The sequence below is a fragment of the Leuciscus leuciscus genome (assembly GCF_965113295.1).
Source record: "Leuciscus leuciscus genome assembly, chromosome: 12".
NCBI classification, from domain to species: Eukaryota; Metazoa; Chordata; class Actinopteri; order Cypriniformes; family Leuciscidae; genus Leuciscus; species Leuciscus leuciscus.
In genome coordinates, this window is record NC_138736.1 from 33,786,422 (window position 1) to 33,810,030 (window position 23,609).

General features: G+C 41.0%; 2 protein-coding genes across 4 annotated transcripts in view; both read right to left on the minus strand.

Moving 5' to 3' along the window:
* Positions 1-3,159: 3,159 nt before the first annotated feature.
* LOC309511172 (CMP-N-acetylneuraminate-beta-galactosamide-alpha-2,3-sialyltransferase 1-like) overlaps positions 3,160-23,609 on the minus strand; it is a 128,506-nt gene continuing 108,056 nt past the window's right edge. The window contains exon 8 of the transcript XR_014210507.1: positions 3,160-3,529. The gene's annotated coding sequence lies outside the window, so the exon portion shown is untranslated. The remainder of the gene's footprint in view (positions 3,530-23,609) is intronic.
* The window catches only part of LOC309511167 (CMP-N-acetylneuraminate-beta-galactosamide-alpha-2,3-sialyltransferase 1-like), a 28,826-nt gene continuing 10,029 nt past the window's right edge, over positions 4,813-23,609 (minus strand). For 2 of the 3 annotated variants that reach the window (XM_082186273.1, XM_082186272.1), the window contains exons 2-7: positions 10,515-10,821; positions 8,943-9,136; positions 8,287-8,466; positions 5,927-5,972; positions 5,648-5,767; positions 4,813-5,050 (exon numbers count right to left, since the gene is read on the minus strand). In XM_082186273.1, coding sequence (XP_082042399.1) covers positions 4,883-5,050; positions 5,648-5,767; positions 5,927-5,972; positions 8,287-8,466; positions 8,943-9,136; positions 10,515-10,775 — 969 coding nt within the window. In that variant the 5' untranslated portion in view covers positions 10,776-10,821 and the 3' untranslated portion in view covers positions 4,813-4,882. The remainder of the gene's footprint in view (positions 5,051-5,647; positions 5,768-5,926; positions 5,973-8,286; positions 8,467-8,942; positions 9,137-10,514; positions 10,822-23,609) is intronic. The other variant, XM_082186274.1, reaches the window with a different exon arrangement.

Below are 23,609 nucleotides of genomic sequence, written 5' to 3' on the forward strand. Positions count from 1 at the left end.
TTCAACTCTTCAGAGGGGTCAGAAGGACAGGAAAGCCCAGGGGGTCAAAAGGACCATTTGCATTTAGGAAAGCCCCAGGGGGTTAGAAGGACCTTTTGTCTAAAACCAGCTGATCTTGTCATACAGGAGTGAACGGGCAGGGCAGACTGTGCCCAGTGAAAACTATGGCTATAGATTAATTTGACTAGTAATCCGGGCCTGGGTCATTATTGTGGCAGAAAGATGCCACACCTTGCGCAGCGCATAACTTAACATTTTTATTTTTCAGGATGTCAGAACGGATTGCATCAAACAGAACTGATTCTGTTCCAAACGTATACATATTATCTGGCTAACATGAGCAAAGTGAAGAAAGAGTGCCTAACACTGTGCAATGCCTAACTTAAAATTTTCATTTTGCAGGATGTCAGGATGTTTTGAACCAAACAGAACTGATTCTGTATTGTTTTGTTAACATGAGCAACGTGGTTTGAGTGTTTTTCAGGGGAAAAGGACCCTGAGTGCTATTCAGTGAGAAAGAAATTATCCAGTGATATGTTTCAGGTTGAAAATTCCACAGGTCAGACCAAAAGGGACGACAAGACAAGCGGTCACTAACAAAATCACTTAAAGTCTGCATTCACAGGTGACAGCAGACAGTAAAAGACTCATTCCAGTGGGGGTGCGATCATGATCTAAGGGAAAACCTTGTAAGGATTTGAAAATCAACCAACCAACATCAGCAACCCCACACGCCAACGCGAAGAATAAAGCGAGAGATCAAGGATATGTGCTAGAAACATTCCTCTCTTGCCCACGCTGGAAAGACCATTTCAACGATGCGCAAAGTGTCAAAATGGTGAAGATGGAACATCCATGGGGCAACGAGATGATCAACACATCTGGAGAAAGATGTGGACCAACTGATGGTTTAAGTTTAGCAGAAGAATATGTTTCGTGATGATTTTGATGATTGTATTTGATTGAATCAAACTAGGTATTGATTTGTTTGGTGCAAATGTAGAAAATCTATTAACTGATGTGTAATAAGCCATGAAAGACAGTCCATAATGGAAGTATTAGAGTTAATTTTGAACAACTACATTGGTTAGAAGGATGCAGGGTTTGAAATGAGGGATTTTTATTCTACTTTTAATCTTTGAATTTTATTGGTAAACATTTTTATTCAAATCAACCAGGGGTGTTAAATTGATATGGTTTTCCTACTATCTATGACAATCTATACTATTTCTTGTTTATACTGGAGTGACTGAGGGTCCGATTTATCGGGAAATGAGGTAACAGTGCTTATCCATTTAGCCCGGCTTCAGATAAAATGTTTACTTGCTTGCTCCAAAGTTTTTATTTTTATTTAATTTTTCTTATTTCTTTCAAGGTTCAAGTAGAGTGATCAGGTATATGAAAATCAGATATGAAAGGTAACTGTGATGTAAAGACTTGAAACAACTCATCATTTATGGGTTTGATATAGAATTAGAAACAAGCATGTTTTTAAGTTGTTATAATCAAAACTAATGTTAATGAAACCAAATCGTTTATCAGAGAATGATAAAGAGGAGGATTTGTTATGGAAATATTTATATTTTCTTTGTATTTTCTTTTCAATGATTTAACAAATGAAATGCCATACATTTATTTGGCTGTATTTTGAGTTTCTTTTATGATATTGGTACAGCTGCAAGGGTGTGTGTGTGACTCAGAGGTGAGAAGATTAGGGGGTTAGGGGAGCCACAGGGGTTCCTCTGTGTCTTTTGTTTAGTGGGGGCTGTAAGAGATAGCTTTTGAAAAAGAACACTATAAAGAAGCTGGCCCACCTCTGCTCTGAGTCTCACTCCGCCTGCAGCTGATCTGTGGATGGATTGGGAACATTTCTTGCAAGAAATAAATATCTTTTAAGGACAATTTGATCCTGATGTCTCTTGTGCTGTGATGCTGTTATTGTTAATTATTGTTTTGCTTTTACAGTGTCTAAATACATTTTGGTCCCAAACTTGTATAAATTGTACAGGTAGTCCACTGTATGAAGAATTTTTGGGGATGATATGTCACAGTTTACTTTATTTTGCCATGCTCACTTACATAAGTGAACTATGGTGTCCTGTACCCACTAGTAAAACAAAATAAAAACTTTATATCTGGTGTCTGAATAATTTTTGGTGTGTTGCGTTCATGTTCAGGCTGGTGCAGCAGATCTGAGGCCCGGGGATTGTGGAGTCCATTTGGAAGAAGTTTGGCAGGGTGGAAGTGGACTTGTTCAAGTTCATTTTATTAATATAGCACATTTACAACAGACACTAGGCTTTACAGAACAACCAGACAAATAATATAAAAATAATACCTGCATAACAACACAAATAAAAGCAGCAAAGCTAAGAGCTTAAAACCGGAGTAGCAAAACAGTGTCAGACTCAAATATGAAATGTTCAAACTTAAAAATAAAAATAATTATAAGCCATGGAAAACATGTGCGTTTTTAGTAGACTTAAAAGTGGTCAAGACAAGTTTGTTATAAAATTAACAAAAAACAATAATATCAATAGCCACTATGCTGTAGTACTCAATACGCTGATTTCACGCAGCCGTTATTTTGAAATCGAAAGCGAGGCTCCGGTGGGAAGAAAAACGGAAGTGTCGCCTTTAATCACAGGAGAGTCGTGAATGCGATGGCGTATTGTTGTGTTTAATGATGTTGTGTCAATTCTAAAAATGTACATACATTTCTTTCATACTTTAGACTATATACAGTGAAATTCATTTATCATTTATTTTTATTTATTTTTATATATAATTCAGAATGTAAAAAAAGAAGCAGGAATGAACTATATATATATCCTATATTGAATAGTAACATCCAATAGTGTAAATCGCGGCAGCAGCTTCAGGTTGGTAATCCAAGGCATTGTTGTTTATCTTTACTTCCGGGGTTCTTCCCACCGGAGCCTCACTTTCGATTTCAAAATGGCGGCTGCGTGAAATCAGCGTATGGCTGCATATAGACTGAACTCTATAAACCACTGTTGTAACGAATTTAACCTCTTAAGTTTTTAACTTTATCACAAGTTAAAATTGTAATTTAAAATATATATATATATCTGTGTTAGGTAAATATGTCAAAATATGCTTAGACAAATATGACCATGCTATAAGGAAAAGACAAAGTAGTAGATCATTTATCATTTATTTCAACTCAAAAAACGAATTGGTACCAAACAGGTAAGAATAAACATAACAATAACTCCAAAAAGTAAGTGTTAGGTAAGAATAAACAGGTAAGAACAAACAATAATCATAGTTATAATGTTTACATTTTGTTTGTGCATGTGTAAATGACTTTTTATAAAAAATTAAATAAAATAAAAACAGCTCTGTTATAGGCTCAGTGATTGCTTTGTGTGTGTGTGTGTGTGAGTGTGAGTGTTTGCCACATTGAGAATGTTGTACAGGATCACCCCTTCATTTGTGTGTATGTATGATATGTATTGTGTTGGATCTATTGATTTTTATTTGACAAAAAAAAAAAAAAAAAGCTCTGAATTACAGTTTTTCCCATTCATTCTTATGGGTGCCCATTTTTGCGAGATTAAAGGCCCTTGCACACTGAGTCCGAAATTTTCGCACGTTAAAAAATAAATACGACCTCACGTTATGTCAATCACACTTGCACACTGCCTCCGAAACTTTCGTCCGTCAAAATAAAAAATTCGGATCGGCTTCGATTTTCTGCGTTTTTCGCATCCGTAACAAGCGTTTGAATGGTGTTTTGACAGTTTAGAGCCACAGAATGACGGATACGAAAAAACGCATGCGAAAATTTCGGATTCAGTGTGCAAGGACCTTTAGGAGGTTTTTTTTTCACCCACTTAACATTGTTGAATCAAGTCAAATTTATTTATTTTTTGTTCAGGTGGCAAACTTAGGAAAAGTAGCCAAGTCTTGTAACGCTCAGATTAAGGAAAGTATTTTTTTTAAATGAAAATGATTTTGCCCACATTTGTCCCGAATACGGTTTGAGGGTAAGACTCTTCTAGAAGAAGCAGGGTCTTAATATTAGTAGCCCCGTTCTGGCCAGCCCGAGTATGGTTTGCAGACCTGGTTTCTCTCCTGGAAGGCTCTCCTTGGGAGATTCTGAACCAGGTGGGACCTTCTGTCCCAGGCTTTGGGACAGTCTTTCACCCCCCGACCTGAGATTTGGAAAATGTGGGTCTGGCCCCTGATGGGTACCGTTCTCAATGCTAGGGCTCCTACTAGAAAGCTTTATGCTCTTAAATGCCATCTTTTCTCATCGTAGTGTGAGCAATGCCATCTTAACCAAGCCGACTTGCCGGTTGGTTCAGTTCTGGAGTTTCTAAGAGCGTCTTTCAGCTGGACTGACCCCCTGCTACCCTTAAGGTGTATTTCTGCACAATTTCGGCTTGCCACAACCAGATTAAAGGGTCAGATGATGCTGGTGCCATCATCTGTAGAACTTACTGGCATTGGTGCTACTGCTCTCAGATGTTAATCTAGAGCCCTGCTTCTCAAGGTTAATATTCAGAAGAAACTTAAGACATTTGTCAGTCAATTTCTCAGAAAAGTCTGTGGTGTTTGAACTGGCTCAACAAAGAAAAATGGGTCACACGTTATTTCTAGTATCATTAAGGATGTACTTAAAAAATAAATTAAATTAAATTAAATTAAATGAATGCATGTATTATAATAACTACAATGTAAAAAAATGAATCCGCTAATGCCACAGATTTAGTTGGTGCTGCTAGTGGAGCTCAGATTAAACTCTTGTTGATCTCTTGCACCTCTCGGGATGAATCTGAACTGAAAGTCTCTGCTGTGCCATTGCAACGCAATATTGTGCAGTACAAAGGTAGTGTTTCCCCAAGAACCTACTTCATGCCAAACCCTTGTACATCGAAATCTTGTTCTCCTGATGGAGCTGATTGATTGTTTGGTTTTCGAAGTCTCCACCATGAGAGCTGCTTTGAAATGAAGTCAATGTTTCATCAAAATAATGATGCCAGTTTCTGTCACTATTAGCTCCATACCCAAAAACATTCACCTGTAAGAGAAAGAGTTATCAGTGCGTTAATAGTTTCTTATAAAAAAAAAAAAAAAATAAAATAAAAAAAAAACCATTTGAAGTCAATAAAATGTGAAAACTAAAACTCCCTCTTTTAGAAAAAAAAAATTGTGAGAAAAAAAATCCCGTCATTTTAATATTAAATTCATTGTCTTTTTTTCTATTTCTATTTAGCAAAAATATGGAATCCAGTTTTTTCCTTTGCTTAAAAAAGTAATATCTTACAATGTGACTTTATTTCACATAATAATAACTCTATTACTCTTTAAATCGCACAATACAACTTTAAACTATAATTCTTTATGTCACAGTTTTACTTTCAAGCAGATACAGTGCACACACAATGCTAACCACTGTGCCACGGTATTAATGCTAACACTTTCCTGAAAGGCCCTGCACTGGACTCCTATTCATGATAACACCCACAGTCAAATATTTATTATAATCCAGGTGTTCTATTCTTATACTTTTAGATCCTTCATGCTTGTATAAACTGACACTCCCTCAAAAACAACCTCAATGCCGCACTGGAGCTGTGCCACACACCGTTTGAACCGGCAGAATGGGAATTTTTACCTTGTCACAGATGTGAAGAGCGAATATCAGCGCTAAGAAACCAGTGGATGGATATCTGCCATGACCTTCTGCCCAGTTATCATGCACGTATCTTATGAATTCAGGGTGGAGGATCATCACCTAAAAACAACAACAGAAATAAAACAGGACACTTATGAAATGTGCATTTATGACAGATTTAATTCAGGTGATGCTAATATCAACCATGCATATTAAAAAAAGATCAACATTTGTCATTGATTGATTGGTTGATTTCATGATAAGGTCTGTGTTGTTCACCTTGTCCTGACTTGCTTTGATTGTAGATGGAACTTCTGTGTATGTTCTGAGTAAACAAATACAATATTGTTAGTTTTAATAAATACAAAAGGACTGAAATTACTATACAAAATGCATTGAAGTATTATTATTTTTTAGTTAAGGAAAACATTGTTTTAGATAAAGGAACATTGAGGGCCCTATATGAATTATCTAAGCGCATGGTCTAAAGCGCACGGCGCAAGTGCACTTAGGGCATCCGAATCCACTTTTACTCGTTTGACGACGGGAAAAATGGTCGGCGCAGACGGCGCATGGTCTAAAAGAGTTGTCCCTATTCTCTTAATGAGTAATGGGTGTGTTTTGGCCGTAACGTGAAATAAACCAACCAACTCATCTCCCATTCCCTTTAAAACAAAGTGCTGTTCGCCTTTTTTCACCTTTGTTGCCATTGGCTTTTGGCCTGCTTAGTTGGGGACATTTAATTGAATATTCAACAATTGATCTGCCTGCATTGACACCATTATATGAGAACTGAACTGAGCTGGATGATGACATCACGGTTTTCTCCAGAGCAGCTATATATATAAATTAACTAAATTAATAACTTTTTTACAACAAAAATGAAACATCACTGAACTGAAGCTGGACTGTTACGCTATTTTCTTCTGGAAACAAACTTTGTTGCATTATTTTCCTGTTATCTCTGTAAAGCTGATTTGAAACAATCTGTATTGTAAAAAGCTCTATATGATTAAATGTGATTTGACTTGTCTTGACTTTAAAAGCCAGTTGCCTATAGGAGCATATTACAAATGCGCCCTTTAAATAACAAAAAATAAATAAAATAAATACTGCACCATTGACTTTAGAGCAGGTTTTTGTTGGTCAATTGTTGGTCTATTTCAGTTGCCTCAAAATAGCAACACGCCAACACACCTCGTTTTCAGGCCAGCACACCCATGGACGACCAGATAGGCGCAAATGCGCTTGCTATTTAAACAACGTGGCACAGGACGTGAAAATGATAACTGCGTCCGGCTGAAACTAGCAAAAAACACTTGCGTCGCGCCTGGCGCTGCATTGCGCTGGATGTATGATAGGGCCCTTAGTTTCACAGTTTCGATTTTATGTTTGATATATGTAGCATCTGGACCAATCAGACACACAATTATTCATTATAGTTGATGAATAATCCAGCAAACCTCCTCGCCCAAAAAGCAAACTGTGTTCTGTGGACAACCCCCGAAGAGCAATTAACACCCCAAAAAAGCAGAACAGGCCTCTGGTTACCATGGTTACTATCTTGTAAGACCGTTTTTTTGCTCAAAAGAATGTGGAAGTTGGCCACATGAAAAAAGTCACAGGAAAGACACGTAAAGCCTGTAAAACAGGCGTTTCTTCATTAATTTCTAGATTAACTGTTCTATATATGAACATGGATATCCCCAGGACAGTGTATCTGTTATCACGTTTTAATACATTATCTCTTGTTTAGGCAGGCTTTATGATTGAAACACTAGAAAATGCAACCTTATTGGTATCATACTTCTTATCAAATTAATCCTTGTGTGACGCCCTGAACATTGAATGCTTGTTATATTAATCAGAGCATGAAGGGACACAAACTGCCAGCTTACTCCAATCATGGGAATGAGTCAGCTTCCAAACATTTTCCCGCTTGAAAATTTTCCTGCATGAAAATTCCACCTTTCTCATTGGTCAAGCCAAACTCGAGAGGTGTGACCTCTGTGGAGGTTAAAGAATATCCGCACAGTTCCCTTCTCCCTATCCAGCCCGACCACGGGACCTTTCCCCGCTGCGCAGCCGGAGCGGCCTCAAGTTACAACCATTGTAACCTCCTCGACCATAACAGAGTCAAACTAACACCGCAAGTTCATCATAATTTCTTCATTCAACACAGAAGAAATTGATTGCAACTTCAACACCATCAAGAGTTTCTCCTGAGACTCTGGACTCTTGTTCAACGGCTAAGGCAATGCAAGTATCATAAATTTCACTAACTAAAGGAGGAGCGTACATGTCACTTTGGACGTGTGTCTGCCGCCATCGGGCAAATTTCAACCGGAAGTGAGCATCCCTATGTGTGTTCACTTTTGTTAGAAACACCCTTACAATTGGCGTCTAATTGGCGTCCCCTTCCCGAAGTGCCATTCAAGGACGCAAAAACTATATTTGGAATTCGCCCATTGACTGTCGCACATCTCTGAAAGAAATTCAATGGCTGTACGTCAACGCTGTAATGTGATTGGTTATCATGGCTCATGTGATTTAAGTTGGCCGTTACGCTTTCTCCAATGGTAGAACCAACGGACCCTGGTATCTCTAAATCATATGATCATCTCTGGTTTAATTCTTACTGTGTGATGTTCTTAGTGGTAAAAGCGCTGATAAGCCACTGCATGTCCAGAACTTTAAAGGGCAGAAGCACCAGATGGGTGTTGTCATTCAAGTCCACAGCGCTCTCGGGATACAGAATCCGGTGAGTGGTCTTATTTCCCACATCCTTCTCATAATCCTCTGTTGGGCCTTTATTTATCCTGAGAGAAAAACACACAGGAGATTGAGGTATTCATGATATTCTAATGAAAAGCCTTTAAGGCATCTTTTTGAAAATAGTTTAAATAACATCTTATTCGTCTCTGGAATCACGTGATCTAATGGAATCTCATCTGATCTCAGGCATATAACAACAGCCTCTGTCATTAATTGTTCCATCGATTCTGATGGTTGAAAGCTTCATTATTCACTCTTAAAAATAAAGGTTCTTTGTTGGCATTGATGGTTCCATGAAGAAACTTTAACATCCATAGAACCTTTTCATTGGACAAAAGGTTCTTTATAGTTGAAAATGGCTCTTTAGATTATTAAAATGTCCTACAATAAAAATAAAAAAATGTTTAAAGAAATGTTCAGTGATCAGTTCTTAAAAAAACCTTCTGAAGAACATTTTAATAATCTGAATACCATCAATGGCAATAAAGAACCTTCATTCTGGCAAAATCTAATATGTTACCTTATGACAAAGTCATGGCTGTCTATTAGTTGACTATAGTTGGATCCCAGGAGGTTCCCAGAGTTTCCCACCACAGCACAGGTTCTGCAGCGATCTGGACCAGCATCTGAGTAGTGTTCCTCATCGGGAAAGAGAGAAAACAGCTGGTTCACCACCTCTGTGTAGTTTGAGACATTTGGTACATCTTGAAGCTCCTGTATGAAATAATTTAATCAGTTAGGACCAGAATGAACTATATTATTCAATCATGTAAACGTGTTTATAAGAGTGTACTATTTTAAGATGTTTGCAGTGCCTTATGTTTAAGAGGCATTGTGAACGAAGAATAAAGACAGGGGCTTGTTGAAGCTCTGTATCTCCATAACATGACGTTTTTAGTAAAAAGTCGCATTACACATTTATTGTTTTATATGCCTGTTTACACCCGATATTAAGAAGCGTTTTCGTCAATCCGATCACAATTGGACGACAAGGTGTTAACGGGGTCTTAAACGTTTTGAGCTTGCCCAGAGCTTCGTAGTCGAAATTGCATTTGACTAGATTGTTTTCATAGTGTAAACGCTCATGTGGTCGAATGCATTCAAACAACCACAAGATCGCCTACTCTCCTCCTAGGCGCCCACTGACCTAATGCGTAAACATAGGATTAAAACTTTGTCGGCTGAAGACCTGAGTTTGGTTTGAAGACTAAAAATGTACCAAGCACGAACAATAGATGTTCTCTAACCATTCCTGATTTTCTAACAGCATTTAACGTGGTCTTGTGCCTATCAGAGCAGAAATGAAAGTTGATGAAAAACCCCATACAAGTAACTTACTCACATGTAGACCCCTTCCCTCAGAGAAATCAGGGCAGAAGTGGTTGAAAGTGGACAAAACAGAAGGATTAAAACTCCAAGTGTAAACATGTATGTGTCTCCCTCGTCTACTTGTGATCCGGTCAACCAAAACGCACCTTAATACCAGGCTGCGTTCAGCCCTGTTTTTTTACAGTCTATGGTTCAGCCCCGACAAAAAGTTGCAAAACGTTTTTTAAACCGAAACGGTGGTGCGTTGAACACCCTGTTCTGATGACGCAAGAGTTGCAACTATGGCAGCTGAGAAGGCCAATCTTTGTGTTCTTTTTGAAGAGCCTGATGAAATTGGTAAAAATACGTGTTTAATACTGCAAAATACACTCAATGTTACAGTCATTGCCCTTGCCGTCCACAACAAAAGAGAACATCCCAATCGAGTGAAGGGATTTGTGGAAACTGTGGTTCCTAATTATTGTGATCCAACATTTGCCTCGAATTTCAGGACGAGAAGACAAACATGTCTTCCAATATCTTCAATTGTTGCGTATACCGAGCTACAGCGGACACATTTGTAAACGACTTTACTTGGACCCATTGTGGGAGCGTCTCTTTAATACCGCATGGTTTATACACGTTGCTGCTGATTGGGCTGACATTTTTGACACACCCACCAAACAAGAAAAAACGTATCTCAAACCCCGTTGCAAAAATCTTAATTTTGGGGGTAGGCATATACCAAGTAAATGCATGTTCATTTTAAAGCAAACTTTCTTACCTTCCACCAGCTGGAGATGTTTGCATGTAATTCACTGTTGGTGCTGTTGAGCAGGAGTGGAACAGTGGGTTTGTAACGTTCACTGAACCAGCTACTATTTCCTCGGTCTTCCAAACAGATATGGGATATTGGTTTTCTTACAAAACTGTAAAAACTGTGTGTCAAAACCATTGCTGAGTTTTGAAAGTACAGGACTAACAAGATGGTCATGGAGCTCAGGAGTGCGATGATATAGCGGAGACGTTTCAGTTGCATGGTCATCAGTGATGTTAGAAACTTTGTCACTTCAAACAGAAATATAATAGACCTACAGAGGGAAAGAGAGTGATTTATTATATTGAGTTATAAAAGAGACGTGTATACAACGGGGCTAAAGGCGCACCATATGGATAGCTAAACAAATCATATTTCGCAAATAACCAAACCCCTGGTGTCCAGAAAAAGTGTTTTAGAAGAAAAGACACTGCAAAAAACGGTGTTCTGTAGTAAATTACGCCGTTTTAACCACTGATGATTAAAAACTCTAGAAATAAATGGAATTACTTTTGTGCCAATAATAATGAACATAACTTTTCAAGAAACTAATGAAAATATAAATTGAAACTGAATAAAATATCTTTGAAACTGAAAAAGAATAAATCACAGGCAAATCTTCCACAGACTTCGTTTTTAATACACGGCATGTTTTGCTAACTGTTTTAGCAAAACGAAAACTCAAGCCCCTTTCACACAGAGATTCCGGAAAATACACGGATAAAGTGACCCGGGATTTGACCCGGGTTCGTTTGATTTTGGTTAATTCACACTGCCAGTGATTTTCCGGAATCAGAGAGTGCGTTCACACACAACCCGTAAAAATGCCGTAAAGACACGTGACATCGATGTGACTTGTAATCTCAGCAGCGTCTTAAGTTTGCTTATGAGCTGCGATCTCTCTCTCGAGAAACCACGCTTGTGCATTTTTTTCTCTGATTCGATCATAAAATTGCGCTTTACGTACCGTTTCACAGCTGGCGAACGATCCCGGCTTCAGCGTCATCACTACGACACGGCATTATTACGGCTTTTGTTCACACAGCGCGCGTTCCGGGACTGAACACGGCAATGTTACTAGGTCCCGACCCGGCATCGATCCCGGCATAAATCCCGGGTCGAGTTTGCGTTCACACAGAAGGCGCTCTGGCAATTTGCCGGGTTCAAAGCGCTGTGTGAAAGGGGCTTAAGGGAGCGTAAATGAAAACTCTGGAAGCGCATTTGTAAGTTCAGATCAGCGAAAGAAATATGAGAAAACAGTTAGAAAAACATGCAGTGTATTAAAAACGAAGTCATAAAATTTTCTTGCGATTTATTCTTTTTTAGTTTCAAAGATTTATATCTTCATTACTTTCTTGAAAAATTACGTTCATTATTATTGGCCCAAAAGTAATTCCATAGAAATACGGATAGCAAATTATTTTGCGGACTCCATGGCAATGGGTTATGGGCTCTCAGACCCCAATTTGAAAACCCCTGGCCTACATGACAACTTCTCTCTTGCTCAGTGGCAGTGCCAATGCAGATCTGAATGTATGGAAGTAGAATAATGTCAAATGTTTTTGAAATAAAAAGCCTGTTGAATTGCACTACTTGAAAAAAAAATAGGCATTGCATTAACCATGCTTGCATTTTAATGCATTGTATTTTTAGTGCTTACATTTTTATGGGCTGAAATTCAACATGGTTGAATATTTAAGCTGTGAATATTTAAATTAAAAACATTTCAAACACCTTTTCATTATTAAAAATTCAATAATCCATATTCACCTTTCATATTTCACTTCCAAAATATTCAAACTGTTTAAAAATACAACCAATAATATTCAACAGGCAATTTTCGGTCCATTTTATTTCGCTTTGCAAATTTGCTTCCACAAATTCAGTGGTTCAAATTCGACAGTAAATTCAACATTGACGTCCAGGAACTGCAGGAAAAGCAGTAGATTGCCGAGCATACTCTCCATCTGCTGATAGTCTACCTCACCAGCAGGGGGTGCAAAAGCGCTTGTTGCTGACGAAGACATTCATTCATAAAATGAAAATGATTATCTGTGTCAGTATATGCGGAAAAGATGATAAACACACAAAAGCTGTGTTTATGTTTCATTCAATAACTTCATTGTTACTTTCCCTGTGTATTCTACATGTCATCAGATCTCTACCATGAGGATTATAATCGGTTTCCCTCAATACCTCATACTCAAGGATTTCCCTTCCGTTGATAGTGATATGAAAGACCAATCTTGCACCTTATTAGGGAAGTAGGCTGTAGGCTATTATATAGGCTACAGGCAAGAAGATGGACTCAGAATATGAACTCAACGCGCAAAGTTTCATGCTGAGCGTTTCGTGATATACTGGCATAAAATCAACACATATATTATATTATGCATACGTGTATTGCATTAGCTTAAACTGTCACAGCACTTGCATATTGTCCTCCTATTGTTAGTTTAACTGTAAATCGCTTTGGATAAAAGCGTCTGCTAAATGACTAAATGTAAAAATTGGCTTGATATTGGACATTAGCACATTTAGGGACCGTCTCTAAAGTTGCATACAACATTGGCATACACGTTTCTTCAATAGCAAACTTAAATTTATTTGAATAAATATCAAAAATCCAAAGGGTGCGCATTATGCCTGACACTAAATTAACACTTTACAGTTGGTTTTATGACTGTAAGTCGTTCTATTCAAATGCTATCGGAGTTAGAAACAATAGGTTACTGTCGTAACCCCGGTTCTCTGAAACATCGAGTGGAGAGATCCACCTATGGGAAGGGCATCCGTACCTGACCTCTGCAGAAGCATCCAATTGCACCAAGTCTGGCTAGACAGACAGAAGCGCGCAGCCAATGCCAGGTAAGGCCACACCCCCTTACCTAAGGCATATAGCTGTCAGGCGCGCTGCTATTCCTCAGTAAGTATATTCGCTTCTCGTGCGGCAAGCGGGGCGAAGCTGGTGGATCTCTCCACTCGATGTTTCAGAGAACCGGGGTTACGACAGTAACCTATTGTTCTCTTTCATCATCTCGTTTCGAGATCCACCTATGGGAGAGACATGGACAGCTCCCCGATTGCCCAATACACTCACAGTGAGGTTCTGAAAGCCAGAGAAGGACGTCACCTCAGAGAGGCGGTGCCTGACACGTCCCACAAACATGACCCTGCAAGGGTGATGCCACGCTAAACTGCTGTGGACAAGCAGGGCATGAAACATGCATGAGACCCATACATGATAATGGCCCCCGCACCACCAATGCACATAGCTAAACCCAAGAAGGAATGCGAATGCTTGGTGACAGGAATGAACATGGCCAGCCGGCCCATTCACTCTTCGTTGGTTAACCCAACGGGGCTGTGGGAAAGGGCTAAGAGGACCCTACCCCTAGGACCGAGTGTGCCACCGAGGTTCTGGTGACATCCAACCGGTAGTAACGCTCAAAGGTATGAGGAGAGGCCCAGCTGGCCGCGGAGCAGATGTCTTGCAGTGGCACTCCCCTGAACAAAGCCCAAGAGGCGGCTAAGCCCCTTGTAGAATGAGCTCTGATGCCCCCTGGGGGCTGCACTCCCTTTGCTTCATAAGCCATAGTATAGCGTCCACAAGCCAATGTGAGAGGCATTGCTTTGAAATGGGACTCCCCTTGTGCGGGGGAGCCCTTGAAACAAAGAGCTGGTCGCTCTTGCGGAAAGCATTGGTCCTGGTCATACATGCTTGCAGAGTGCGACCGGGACACAGAGCATTCAGCCCCTGATCCTCCGAGGAGGCAAAGGGTGGAGGGTGAAAAGCGGATAGCTCCAAAACCTCCGAAGTGAACACAGGGAAGCATTTCGGCATGAAGGCCGGGTTAGGCTTAAGGGAAACCTTATCTCCACTTAGGGAGAATTTGGCGCACGAGGGTTGAACCGAGAGTGCATGTAGCTCACTGACCCGTTTAGCAGATGCCAAGGCCGAGAGCAAAGCTGTCTTGAGGGACAGCAGCTTAAGGGAAATACTTCCCAGAGGCTCAAAAGGATAAAGAGACCGCGCTTCCAGCACCATGGAGAGGTCCTACCCTGGAACAGATCTCCTGATGACCGGCAAAGAGCGGCGTGCACCCTTCATAAAACTGCGGGTTAGAGGGTGCTGCCTGACGGTGGAGCCCTCAAAACCCACATGACAGGCTGAAAACGCAGCCAGGTAGACCTTAATGGTGGAAAAAGACCTGCCTCTTTCCATGAGGTCTTGCAGGAAACACAAAATATCAGGCACCGAGCACTGATAAGATGTGAGACCACGCCCATCACACCACCCTTCGAACACTTGCCACTTCCAGCCATATAGGGATCGTGTGGAAACGGCCCTGGCATTCTGAGTAGTGGCGATTACACGCGGCGGGAGCCCCAGTGGATTTAGGTTCGTCCTCTCACAGGCCAGGCCCAGAGAGTCACCCTGTCCGGGTGGGGGTGGTAAATCTCCCCGTTGGCTTGGGACAGTATGTCCGTGCGAGGGGGAAGGCGCCATGGCTCGGCGTACAACAGAGGGATTATCTCTGCCAGCCACGGGGCTTTGAGCCACCTGGGTGCTATCAGAATGAGAGACAGGCCGTGCTCTCTCACCCTGGCCAGTGTGAAAATATCAGGCACAGGGGAGGAAAAGCATACAGCAGCACTTTGGGCCATGGGTGGGCCAGTGCGTCTGCCCTGAGGGGCGCGTCCACGTCCCTTAGTCGAGAAGAACATAGGACAATGGTGGTTTTCGCGCGAGGCGAAAAGATCTACGGCTGCCTGTCTAAATCTCATCCATAACATCTCCACTATCTGCGGGTGAAGACGCCAATCCCCTTAGATTGGGTTTCCCCTCGATAGCAGATCCGCGCCTCTGTTCAGAATGCCCGAACATGAGTCACGCGTAATGACAGGAAAAACCCGTCTGCTCCACACCAACAGCCTGTAAGCTAGAGCGTGGAGTTTCGACGAGCGCATGCCGCCCTGACGGTTGATATAAGCCACTGCCGTGGTATTATCGCACCGTACTAGAACGGGATGTCCCTGCAGGCGAGGCAGAAAATGATTCAGAGCTTTCCAAATGGTAAAAGCTCTAAATAGTTAATGTGCGCTGAACGTAGTCTGCTCAGCCACAGACCGTTCACCATTCTGCCTTGCTGGGTGGTTCCCCAGCCTGTTAAGGACGCATCTGTCGTCACAACTTTCCGCATCGTAACCGTCCCAAGGGGGTTCCCCGAGCGTAAAGTTCTCGCTCTCCCAATGGCGCAGGGCCGCCGAGCAGGCGCGCGTCACTGTTACCGAGCGGCAGAGATCGCGAATCGGGCTGAAATGTAGTGACAAAACCCATTTCGTGAACGCTCTCATTCTCAGGAGACCCAACGGCACAACTTGGATAGATGAAGCCATGAGACCCTGCAGCCTGAGGCATGTGCGATACTGTACTCTCGCCCCTTCTCTGAACTGAGACAGACAGTTCATCAGAGAGCGAACGCGCTCTTGAGAGAGACACACTCGCAAGGAGACTGAGTTCAATTCTAAGCCCAGGAAAAAGACATTCTGACTGGGAGTCAGATTGTTTTTGCTCGCATTCACCTTGAACCCGAGGGATGTGATGTGCGCGAGCACCCGGCCGGTGTCCAGCGACACCTTCTCCTTCGATTTGGCTATGATGAACCAATCGTATATGTAATTCAGAATTCTCAGCCCTGATAGTCTCAGGGGCGCCACGCCCGCCTCCGCACACAGACAGAAAGTTCGGGGACTCAAATTTCGCCCGAACGGAAGAACTGTGAATTCGTAACAAATGCCTTGGTAGGCGAGACGAAGATATTTCCTGTGTGGAGGGTAGATACTTATGTGAAAGAAAGCATCTTTCAGATCGACTGATGTGAACCAGTCGTTCTGCTTTATGGCACGGGTGAGAGAGCCTTGTGTCACATTCTGAAATTGTATTTCCTCAAATGTTTGTTCAACATTCAAAGGTCCATATAGGGCGGGGGGCACCACGCCTTTTGGAAACATAAAAATACCAGGAATAAAAACCATGGTTTATAAGATCCATCTGAATCGCTCCCTTGTTAAGGAGGGAGGAAATTTCCTCTTTCAGAATGTGTGAGGCATTTTCTTCTGTGTAAGAAGAGAGAACGCCGTTGAAAAGTGGAGGTTTTATTGCAAACTGCAGCCTGTAACCCTAGGTTACGGTACGCAAAACCCACTCGGGCGCTGAAATGGCTTGCCAAGCCGCTTCGTGACTCGAGAGCGCCCCCGCTCGGGCCGGAGCGGGGGTGTATGGGCCCAGCTGGTTCATTCGTGATGCAAAGGCGCCATCTAGTGGGCACACTAGAGGCGACATGCAGGGGTTCGGAGGGATTTCCTCCCTCTGCAGTGAGAAGTTTTCTCTGCGGAGAGAGGTCTTCTCTCCAAAACAAATTCATTTGATTCGTAACTTTGTGTGTTTTGTGTTGGGCAAACACTGGGGCCGGAGCCTTTATTGACAGAGTGAGGGGAACATAGTGTGGTGTCCACTGTGCTAAACTTTCCCTCACAAGGCCTGAAAGTGGGCGGAAAACACACATATCTCCTGAACACATGAACTGGGCAGTCTTAAGTGCAGGCAGAAAAATAATATCCGCGGAGAGAGATATTCTCTCTGTAACGGATTTATTTAATTTGTATGTTTTAAAGTGTTATTTAGTTATGTGTGTGTTTGTGTTGGGGAACACAGGGGCCTAAGCCTTCCACACACAACGTCCACTAAAAACACACTGCAGGCAGAAAAAATAATATCCACGGAGAGAGATACTCTCTCTGTAACGGATTTATTTAATTCGTTTGTTTTAAAGTGTTATTTAGTTATGTGTGTGTTTTGTGTTGGGGAACACAGGGGCCGAAGCCTTCCACACACAACGTCCACTAAAAACACATGGCTGGGCAGCCGCAACTGAGCTGTGTGAGCCCAGCTAGTTGATTTGTGAGGCAATGGAGCCCTCTTGTGGACGGACTCAGGGCGACATGCATGGGATCAGAGAGATTGGCTCTCTATTTTGGCAGATATATAAATCTGCACGAATTCATTTGATTCGTTTGTTAAATGTGTTGTTTAGTAATGTGTGTGTTTTGTGTTGGGAAACACTGGGGCCGAAGCCTTTAATAACTGGGTGAGGGGAACCAAGTGCGTGCAGTGTGGTAACACTGCTACGTACTTTTCCTCACGACAGCCCCGCTTGGGGGGGTACACACACACAACGTCCTCGTGGCCCGTGAACGCGGGCTCGATACTCCCAACGGTCGAACAACAGGCAGGCCGCTTGCGTTCGGGGCATAAATTGAAAGCCTCAACACGTAATCGTAACACATCAAGGCCCGTGAGACCGTGTTAACAGTCTAGCGGGACGCTCCAGTTTTAAGAGTTGTTTCCTCAGACTGGGCGGTGGTCTCAGCGCTTACCCGTCGTAAATATTCCTATCCTGGTCGGTGGCGCTCTGTGGAGCTGGCCACACAATGTTGAGACGAACGGCCGCTCGCTCACAAACTTCCAGAAGGATGGACTGAGGCAAAGCCGCGTGAGCGCTAGTCTAGGGAACGCTTAAAGGACCGCGTCATCCCCGTCGCCGGAACCGGCCGGTTCGTCAACGAGAGTGAGGTTTTCCCGCGAAGATGTCCTCTTCAGGGAATGCGGATTGGGCTGATGTCAGCTCAAATATTTAAAGAGGTGGCGCTCCGGGAGTCCCCCGGTAGTGCGTCATCATCACCGTGTCCCCCAACCGAGTCAGAAAGGCCGAGCACGGCGCGCTGGGTCGTGCAACTAAAAGCAGACTTAGTAAAAAGCTACATGTGCAGCAATTACAATGACCGCAATTCTCCGGGTTCTCCAAAGCTTCTTGAGCGTGTTAAGCTCAAGCAAACAGCGCAGAACGAGAGGGTCCTTAGCGGCGATTAGAGCACCACACGCGGCCGTGGCAGGCTCGTCGTGATAGGGTGTTCCCCGGAGAAGCGGCTGTTTAGACGGTCACATAGCCATGGGTGGGCTAGCGGTGAAGAACTCGGAAAAATCCGTGGCGGGCAGCCATGTAAGGAGGAGCAGGTGAAGGACAGCGAGAGCGCGGGCGGCTCCGGATGCAAAAAACACAGCGGATAGGCTGAAGAAACGACTGTCACTCACGTCTGGCGGAGGCTGATCTGGCGATATGTCCTCCTGAAGACTCGAAAGTGAGCAGCGTAACGTTAATCCAACCGAACTGTGTCAGTGCAGAGATCGCGAGAAGCGAATGTCAACTGAGGAATAGCAGCGCGCCTGACAGCTATATGCCTTAGGTAAGGGGGTGTGGCCTTACCTGGCATTGGCTGCGCGCTTCTGTCTGTCTAGCCAGACTTGGTGCAATTGGATGCTTCTGCAGAGGTCAGGTACGGATGCCCTTCCCATAGGTGGATCTCGAAACGAGATGATGAAAGAGAACGTGTATACCAAAGTCGTATACACTTTAGAGACGGTCCCTAAATGTGCGAATGTCCAACATCAAGCCATCTTTATGCCAGTCTATCACTGGGAAACGCTCAGCATTAAGCTTTGCGCGTTTCTGAGTCCATCTGCTTGCCTGCGAGTTTGGTCTTTTACATCACTGTAGTCCATTAAGCTATGTTAAGAGTTGTATATGTCCAGCAGGGGAATCCTTAAGTATTGAGGGAAACCCTAATAGCCTGCATGCAGCACATCCACAATATAAAGTTAAGGCAACTAAACAACCAAGAGAAATATGTCAACCTCAAAAATGTAACATTGGATCTGTATATCCGCATCGGGGAATAACATTATAATCTCGTTCACAGTAGAGAAAGATGCATGTAGGCTACACAGGAAAAGTAACCGTGAAGACACTGAATTTAACACAAAACAGCCGTCATAATAATCACAAATACACTTACATTGCTGTAAATGAGTTTTATGAATGAATGACTTGTTCTAACTGTTGCTGGTCTTCAACACGCGCTTTTGCACCCCCTGCTGGTGAGGTAGACTAACAGCAGATGGAGAGTATGCTCGGCAATCTACTGCTTTTCCTGCAGTTCCTGGACGTCAATGTTGAATTTACTGTCGAATTTGAACCACTGAATTTGTGGAAGCGAATTTGCAAAGTGAAATAAAATGGACCGAAAATTGCCTGTTGAATATTATTGGTTGTATTTTTAAACAGTTTGAATATTTTGGAAATGAAATATGAAAGGTGAATATGGATTATTGAATTTTTAATAATGAAAATGTGTTTTAAATGTTTTTAATTTAAATATTCACAGCTTAAATATTCAACCATGTTGAATTTCAGCCCATAAAAATGTAAGCACTAAAAATACAATGCATTAAAATGCAAGCATGGTTAATGCAATGCCTATTTTTTTTCAAGTAATGCAATTCAACAGACTTTTTATTTCAAAAACATTTGACATTATTCTACTTCCATATGAATGCTCCGCTGTGATCTTGCTTGTCAAAGGTCTAATAGACGAATCATTGTCATTTTGAAATAATGAAATCGCGTAGGTGTTTGATTGTGATCTTTTACCGATTATTTGTGCTGTTCTACTATGTGTATCATTAACAGAAACACTGTCTCTTTTCGGGCTAGACATCATTATTAGACAGAGTTCGCATTACATCTGATTAAACCTGGATAATTTCTGATACGTAAATGCTGTTTTATCCATATAACATTTTCTGTTATCACATCTATTAAAGTAACGGTTTCTGTTCAGATTTTCTGCTAAAATCTCGGTTTATCCCAGTTAATTTACCTGGAGTGGTTTGCTCTTAGGAACGGATCTGTGAGGACGCGTAGGCTACTGATAGAGGAGCATGTCCATTGGCTGCAACCTGCATATATATTATTGGCAATAACTAAAGTCAATTGAGCATTGTAATAATCTCTAATTAAGTTTTACTTAAAGAAAGTACACTTTCATCTCAATATTTCTAAACACACTAAAGTGCACTTTTTACTAATGCACTTTGTAATAATCTCTAATTAAGTTTTACTTAAAGAAAGTACACTTTCATCACAATATTTCTAAACACACTTAATACACTTTTTAAAAATGAACTTTGTAATAATCTCTAATTAAGTTTTACTTAAAGTACTTTCATCACACTATTTCTAAACACACTAAAGTGCACTTTTTACAAATGCACTTTGTAATATCTAAATAAGCTTAACTTATAGAAAGTACACTTTCATTACAATATTTCTAAACACACTTAAGTGCATGTTTAAAAAAAAAAGATTTTAAATGTGTTTAGTCTATAATATATCTGTGTGCATTATTGCACTTAAAATGTATTTTTCCTGTAAACGGCAGTAAATTTGCTTATACAGTATACTCCAGTACAACTTATTGTTGACATTTTTATCACCAGCCCCTGCTCTATGAACTCAACTACAAGTGTCAGTTTTCTACATAATATCTGACAATAAAATGTAATTTAAGAGAGGAGTACTTAATGTAATAGAAAGTTATTGTACTTTACATCTGTGAAAAGAATACTTTATATATCATGTTGTTCTAAGCAGTGGCGGAGCCAGGATTTTTTCATAGGGGTGGCCAGGCAAGGGCCAGCAACCAGTCTGGGGTGGCACAGAAATCTTAATTATTTTATCATAAAAAATTATTTGATAATGTATTGGACTGTTTTAGTGCCTACACAACTGAATAAAGTTAATTTATACTTAATTGTAATTGAAATAGTAGTGAATTAGGAATCATGGAATACTGAGTGAATTTTTTTATTTTTTATTATTACCCACCACCTCATATTCAAATTAATTAAATAGTAATAAAAGGGCACACAAAAGTTCAACTTGCTCAGTTAGCTTGGTTCTGGTTCTCAAAATATCCAATAGCTTGTTCTACATTGTTGCATCTTCATGGATGAGATAACATGCAGATAACTACTGTAGTCCAAAGATTATTCAACCTTCAATGCGTTTTATATAATCAATGAACTCTTTAACCAATTCTGAGTTTGTAAAAAAAAAGTTTAACTTTCTATATTAGTTGTCAAAATAAATAATTGCAACAGTTCTATCATACCTAAATTAAAAAGGAAAACAAAAGTTCTCTTTTGAATCCCCATGTGCAAGAATGTGAACAAGGCGGAAGTCAACAGCACATAATGTAAAATGTTATGTTTTTCATAATGTAATGTTGCCAGAATGTAAAATTAGTTATTTTATGGATTTAAAAATTATCCATTTTTGTTTGTCCTTTACAAATTAACGCAAAATGAATGCCTATCGTCTAGTACAAATGCACAGTGCTCACATTTATTTGGACATTAAAACATTACATATCAGTTTGTGCCTTATATTGTGATCTCACATAGCAGAATATTTTAATCCAGACACATGTGACGCATATATAACAAATACATGCATGCAGTTTTGACAGCTTTAATCGCCTTCTTGATTCTTACATGAGTTAATTGACGACAACTACGGCTACAGCACGCCGCATTTGCGTGTGATGTGCGTACCGCAAGCACAATACAGCCGTATGACAGGAAAGTTAGTTCGTTTTACTGACATTTGGCCTGACAACATCTCATCTTACCGAAGATAGCCAACTGAATAAGGACAACACCCTTTTTTCAGCATCTGACAGAAGTGTCACATGATTTCACACACCTTCTAAAATAAAAGTAGCATCAGAAAAAAAGAGAATTAGGGGAGACCGGGGACAGTTGCAACACTTTTTGCATTTCTCTCAGTTACTCAGAGACTATTTGGACTAACCAAATTTGTATATATTAAACTTGCATCTGTTTGCTAATGACCCATACCATTTAAAGATGATTATATATGACATATCGTTCACAGTATTTATTTGAATGGAAGAAGCCAAATGTTGCAACTGACCCCAACCCAGGGGACAGTTGCAACACAACCCAGGGACGGTTGCAACATGTTAAAAATACCTTAAATTTCAATAATTAACTTAAGCTTTTTGTCTCAATGAGCACAGAATTCTGACTTTGACACTGACTTTGACACATGCTAACCATGTCACTTAGAAGTCAACAAAACAACAATTCAAACTAAGTAAGTTTTGATTTATTCATACAAAATGTCAGGACAGTATGACAAAAATATGACTTTCATACCTCCAAAGGCCACCCCCTAGCTCCGCCAGTGGTTCTAAGTCAAACACACATTTAATTGCAATAATTGCAAGCAAAAGTTAAACAAATCTAAACAAAATTAATTTGCATTTAAATTCAGTTCAAATACATTTAATTTTAATCAGACTACACTACACTGTACAAATAATTGACTTTTAGTTGGTGAATGAATCAAGTTTTGTGAACTTAAAGAGTCTAACAACACAATGAGTTAGAACAACTAGAAATAACATTTAACCATGCATGATATAAACATGTTGTTTATTGCGCATGCGCCAGAAATATGACGTCAATATGACGCACTACTTCACTAGAGTTTGAAAAATGCGCTGTTTTGTTTCTGTAATCGCGATGCGTGAGGAAACTGAAGCTGCCCAGACAAGAAGAGAACAAAAGGAGCGCCACGTTTGGATGATTATAGATGAAACCAGGGGCGGCTGGCCAATAGAGGGCGCTAGGGCAAATACATGTAAATACATAAATAAATCATATATACAAATGATCAATATTTGTGTGTTTGAGATAGTAAATGCACCTAGTATGTGTGAAAAATATGATGGAAATTCAAAATGTCTGTTTTTTCTACACGTCCCGTCTAGATCTGTACACGTGATCAGCTCTGGGGCGCTGGAGAAAGCGCCCCAGAAAGGCGGGTCTTTGGAGCAGTTTAGCCAATTGCTGATTTTAGATATAAATGTTTGACATAAACTGTAGCCAATCAGCGAGCTAAAATCTAGTCAGCTATGGGCGCTTTGCCTAGCGCCCCAAACTGCGCGTGGCCGCGAGGCGCGAGCAATGGGCGCGAGCCACTACAAAAGTATCGAGTTTCATTCTATAGGGCACCATTTTTACTGTATGATAAATTACAACGGCGAACAAAACGACTCCAGACGACTCTAACT